Source organism: Mastomys coucha, unplaced genomic scaffold, assembly GCF_008632895.1.
Source record: "Mastomys coucha isolate ucsf_1 unplaced genomic scaffold, UCSF_Mcou_1 pScaffold22, whole genome shotgun sequence".
NCBI lineage: Eukaryota > Metazoa > Chordata > Mammalia > Rodentia > Muridae > Mastomys > Mastomys coucha.
This window is the reverse complement of record NW_022196905.1, coordinates 136,943,471-136,949,470: the sequence shown is the minus strand read 5'-3', so window position 1 is coordinate 136,949,470 and position 6,000 is coordinate 136,943,471. Positions and strand designations below refer to the sequence as shown.

Below are 6,000 nucleotides of genomic sequence, written 5' to 3'. Positions count from 1 at the left end.
TTCTACTGGTAAGCCACACCCCAGCTCCTCACTGGGGGACAAGGCAGGTACTCTACCACTGAGCTACACCCCTATCCCCTCACTGGGGGACTCTAGGCAGGGGTTCTACCACTGAACCATACCCCAGCCCCTCACTGGGGGATTCTAGGCAGGTGCTCTACCACTGAGCCACACCCCTAGCCCCTCACTGGGGGACTAGGCAGGGGCTCTACCACTGAGCCACACCCCAGCCCCTCACTAGGGGGATTCTAAGCAGGGGCCCTACCACTGAGCCACACCCCAGCCCCTCACTAGGGGGACTAGGCAGGGGCTCTACCACTGAGCCACATCCCAGCCCCTCACTGGGGGACTCTAGGCAGGTGCCCTACCACTGAGCCACACCCCAGCCCTTCACTGGGGGACTAGGCAGGGGCTCTACCACTGAGCCACATCCCAGCCCCTCACTGGGGGACTCTAGGCAGGGGCCCTACCACTGAGCCATACCCCAGCCCCTCACTGGGGGACTCTAGGCAGGGGCTCTACCACTGAGCCATACCCCAGCCCCTCACTAGGGGGACTAGGCAGGGGCTCTACCACTGAGCCACATCCCAGCCCCTCACTGGGGGACTCTAGGCAGGGGCCCTACCACTGAGCCACATCCCAGCCCCTCACTGGGGGACTCTAGGCAGGGGCCCTACCACTGAGCCATACCCCAGCCCTTCACTGGGGGACTAGGCAGGGGCTCTACCACTGAGCCACACACCTCCAGCCCCTCACTGGGGGATTCTAGGCAGTGCTCTACTGGAGTAATATACCCTGCACTCTTTTGTTTTCTTCACTAAGATTAGATCTTGCTAAATTGTTCTGACTGGCCTTAAAATATCTGACTGCCTGTGTATCCTAAGTGCTGGGATGACCATGTTAGATGTCTTGAATTTCTAAGCCAGCAACTTGGTCAGCCTTATCATGTAAGCACTCCAGGGTCCTCCCTTTTGCCTCTTCCTTCAGCATCCTCATCCTCCCCAACTCTCCTCCCACGTACTGCCACTCCTGCTGTGATCTCCTCCACACCATCTCCCTGTAACCCTCTGGCTTTGCCCATGCCTGGCCCAGAGAGGATGGCAGAGGTAGACCAGGCAGTCTTCTGTCAGTTTGAGTTTGTTTCTTCTTCTAGTTCCCTTGACCCAGAGGGGGTGGGTGGTGTTTTCTCAGCATTCCAAACAAGAACTAGAACAAGGCCACTTAGGAGGCCTTGTTCCCAGCCACTTGGGAGGCTGAAGATAGGAGGACCGCAAGTTCAAGGTCAGCCTGGGCTAGGGAGTGAGTTCATGGCCAGTTTGATTAAGTTAGCCTGGCTATCTGAAAAAAGAAAAAAAAAGTGAAAGGGGACCAGGAATATAGTCTAATCATGAAGTGTCTGTCTAGCATGTGCTGGAGCCTGGATTCAATCTCTAGCACTGGGTAAAAATAAGTAAATTAAGAGGATCAGGAAGCTGTGAATTTAAGAAGGGGGAAGCCATGAATGCAAGAGGAGAGGACTTCTTGTCAATTTGGGGACCCATTTGGTCACCTTGCATACATGGTCAAGAAGCAGAGAGATGCTGGGCCGTGATGATGCACGCCTTTAATCCCAGCATTGAGGCAGAGGCAGATGGATCTCTGAGTTCAAGGGCAGCCTGGTCTACAGAGTGAGTCCCAGGGCTGTACAGAGAAACCCTGTCTCAAAAAACAAAAACCACCATCACCAACAACAAAAAGAATCGAGGAGAAAGGAATGTTGGCATTAGGTTCACGATATTTCTTTTATTCAAGACCAGCCCCCAGCCCAGGGTCTAGGTCCAGCCCACATTTAGGGTTGGCCTTCCTACCTTAACCCAACCAATAAGATCCCTCACAGACATGCCCAGAGGTTATATCTTTGGTGATTGTAGATTCTGCCAAGTGGAAAGTCAACAGTAGTAGTTATCATGAATATCAAAGACCACCTTGCCTCCACCAGCTCTCTCAAGGGGTGTTCAAAATGTCCAGAGACATTGGATTCCCATGCCCTCCAAAGAAGCTAAGGTCCCCCTGAAGCAGAAAGCTGAATCTGTTGGCTGGTGAGCCGGCTCAACAGGTAAAGATGCTTGTCTCCAAGCTGGAAGACCTGAGTTTTGTCCCTAAATTGCCCATGGTGTAGGGACAAAACTAACTCCTGCAAGTTGCCCTCTGACCTCTACATGCATGATAAATACATAACTGTAGGAGGCTGGAGAGGTTGCTCGGCAGTTAAGAGTGCTTGTTGCTCATTCAGGAGATTGGAGTTTGACTCCCAGCATCCACTTCGGTTGCCTCACAACTGCCCCTAACTCCAGCTTCTGGGAACCCCACACTTCTAATTTCCACGCACTTGCACTTGCACTCACATGCACATAGCCCTTCACCCCCACCCCCACCCCAGTGCGCACATATACACACACAAATTAAAAATAAATGCTTTAAAATATTAAAATGCAATAAAGTAATAATAAAAGAAAGCTGGAGTTTGAAGATATGATAGACTTGTGGCTATAGATTCTGAACATGATGGAGTGTCCCCAACTTGGTACTGGGATGTGATGTGGATGGGGACAGGAGTAGGGGGTGGGAGGGGAGGTGCAAGATGGTTCCTAGAGTCACAGAGTCCTGGATGGTAGGGAGGATTCAGGGCTGACAGGCGTCTCAGAGGAGCACAGGGCTAAGAGCCCGCAACAAGTAAATTGAGGGTGCCACCTAGTTCGGTCCCCTGGCGTTCCCTGTGGCTTTGCAGTGCTGCCAGGATGACAAGCGGTAACAGAGGCAGTTTAGCCTAGCCCAAGCAGTCTTCTGCTGCCTAGAACAGAGATGGGGTGGAGGGGACACAGGGAGAAGCTAGCAGGAGGGAGGGGACCTCCCAGCTGAGCGATTGGCAGCGTGCGCCCGAGTCCCCACCATATCCCGCCCCCGCCCCGCCCCCGCCACCATCTGCTCGGGATTTGCGATCCGGGAGACTCCAGGCTTGGGGGCTCGGGGCTCCGGAGGCAACTGATCGGGTCTGCTCAGGGCTCTGGAGCTGCCAGAGGATCCGACACCCTTCCAACCTGCTGCGCCTCCCGAAGCGGCTCCCGGTGTTCCCGCGTCCCAGCCCCCGGCCGGGCGCTGATGGAACCGCGGCGATGTTCACTCTGGCCAGGCTGCTGGATTTCCAGAAAACCAAATATGCAAGGTGAGTAGCAGGTCAGGGGGTGATAGACAGGGGCCAGAACGCCAAGATCCTTCTTTCCTGTCCCCGCTGTCTGGAGAACTGGGCTCGACGCACAGACCCCATTGCCTGAGGCTAGAACAACCCAGCGTCGTCTTCGTAATGGAGAGGTAATTGCCACCTCGCTTTTGCGCTCAGCGCAGCGGATTCTCCGTGTTTCCCTTTTCCCCTGGCGAGGCACTTCTTCGATCCAAAGCTCAGTTTCCACATTTGCGACCCGGTGAACGGTGAGAGTCTCCACCATTCGGGACCATGGGAGGATTATATGAGATGATCCTTAGAAAGCGCTTCCTGATGCCAGCAGGGTGGGGGAACTGCTCCTTCCCTGTGGCGCTCGGCGCTCTCTGGGGTCCTCCCTGAGCCCGGATTTTTTTTTTTCTTTCTGTTTTGTTTGAGTCGGGTCACACTATGGTAGTCCTGGCTGGCCTGAAACCCTCTTTGTAAACCAAGCTGTCCTTTGACCTCACAGAGCTCCGTCTAGCTCTGGAGGGCTGGTCCTTCTTTTCCTGTTTTTTAGACAGTCTTGCTACATACTCTAGGCTGGCCTTGATCTCACTGTATAGCCCAGGTTTGTCTTGAACTTAATTCTTTAGTCTTAGCCCCCTGAATGCTGAAATTAGGATTGAGTGTTCTCATACCTCACAGAGGATAATTTATTTAACATTTTGTATACTTGATTCCCATCTGAACACATTATTTGTGAGCTATTTTGCATTGTGTTTTTTTTTTAAATATGAAGTTTTCATTACCTGGTGTGCATTTTGATTGGATTTGGTTGTCTTGACTATTATTATTGTAATTACTACTATTATTTTTATTGTATGTGGGGTTGTGTGCCACAGCACACATATGGAGGTCAGACAACATTGTGGAGTTGAATCTTTCCTTCCAACTGTATGTGAATTCCAGGGATTGAACCCTGGTATCCAAGCTTTTGTGGCAAGCTCCTTGACCTGCTGAGCCCTCTCGTCATGCCTTCCACCCTCCCCACCCCCACCTCTTTTTGAGAAAGTGTTTCATTCTATAGCCCAGGCTTCTCTGAAATATGCTATGTGGCCCAGGCCAGCCTTTTACAAGTGGCTGTCCTTTGGCTTCAGCCTCCTGAAGGCTGGGATTACAAGTGTGGACTGGTATGTCTAGCTGCACATGGAAACTTAGTTGCCTCTGTGGCGGCTGGAGAGGTGGCCTTTGAGAAGAGATCAGGTCGGAGGAGATAGAACTGTTTCACTGGAGTGAGTGCTAGCTCTCAGAGATGGGGTTAGCTCTGGCCAGAGCTGGTGGCAAGTGAGGCTGCCCCTCCAGGTTTGCCATTTCTCTACACACATGCAGATTTACTGTCCCTGAACTAAAGCGAGCAATGGACTTGGATGTTTCAGTGTCCAGAGCCTCTCTCTATTCTGTGAATCCTAAACTGGCCTCTAATTCACAGCTGCGGATGGTCTCAAATTCCCTATCTGTCTAAATTCTGGGTTAGGTGTTAAACCATCACACCTAGTTTGTGCAATGCTGGGGACTGAATTCAGTGCCTTGTGCATGGTACATGAGCATACTGAGCTACTCTTCCAGCCCAAGAACTTCTAATTCTTTCATCTAGCATGTCTCAGGTATTCTGTTCCAGCAACAGAAAACAGATGGAAAGAGAGCTCAGCTGGTGAGGCGCCTGATGCTCAATAATGAGGGCCTGAGTTTGAACCACAACACTCAAGATAGAAAACCAGATGTGGTGGCATCCTTGCGATCCTAGTGCCAGGGAGGTGGAGACAAGCAGATGCCTAGAGCTTGCCAGCTATCCAGCCTCGAATACTCAGGCAGGCCCAGGGTCCCAGTGAGAGATCCCTGTCTCAAAAACAAGGTTGGTATCCCCCAAGGAACAACTGACACTCTGGCCTCCTTATATACATGGGCACACATGTGTATCCATATATACGTGTATATACCGTCTTCCACAAACATGCATATACTCCCCCACATAGGAAGATAATGGACAGACTTAGATAAGATTGGGGAAGGAACACTGGGTGTTCCTTCGTTCTACCAATGTTATCTTCCCCCTCTTTCATTTTTTCTTTTATTCTTCCTCTCTTTCTTTCTTTTCTTTTTTTTTAAAGATTTATTTATTTACTATATGTTAGTACACCGTAGCTGTCTTCAGACACCCCAAAAGAGAGCATTAGATCTCATTATGGATGGTTGCAAGCCATCATGTGGTTGCTGGGATTTGAACTCATGACCTTCAGAAAAGCAGTCGGCGCTCTTAGCCCCTGAGCCACCTCTCCAGCCCTCTCTCTTTCTTTCTTGTTTTGACATTGAGATGCTGGGAGAAGCAGCTTTGGGGTCTTTTGTTTTATTATGATGCTTTATTTCATTTATATGTGTGGGTGTGTGAGTGCCACGGCATCCGTGTGGAGGTCATGGAACAGTAGGAAGGTCTCTGCTCTCTCCTTCCACCATGTGGGTGACAGGGATTAAACTCAGATTGTCAGGGTTTGTAACAGGTACTTTTACCCACTGAACCATCTTGATGGTCCGAGCTTTGAAGCCCTAAGTGATTGATAGTGGAGACAGACAGGGCTTCATTTCTTTGGTGATATATCAGTTTTCTGGTCTGTACAGATGATAAAATCTGACTTTCCTTTGATATACGATTTTTAATTTGTTTCACAATCGGACGAATCCTAAAGCTCAGTGCTTAGACTTTGTTTTGTTTTTGAGACAAAGTCTTGCTATGGAGACTAGGCTAGCCTTGAACTTACAGAGATCTG

General features: G+C 50.5%; 1 protein-coding gene across 1 annotated transcript in view; it reads left to right on the top strand.

Moving 5' to 3' along the window:
* Window positions 1-2,728: 2,728 nt before the first annotated feature.
* Window positions 2,729-6,000, top strand: part of Mmd2 (monocyte to macrophage differentiation associated 2) — a 52,299-nt gene continuing 49,027 nt past the window's right edge. The window contains exon 1 of the mRNA XM_031338578.1: window positions 2,729-3,202. Coding sequence (XP_031194438.1) covers window positions 3,153-3,202 — 50 coding nt within the window. The 5' untranslated portion in view covers window positions 2,729-3,152. The remainder of the gene's footprint in view (window positions 3,203-6,000) is intronic.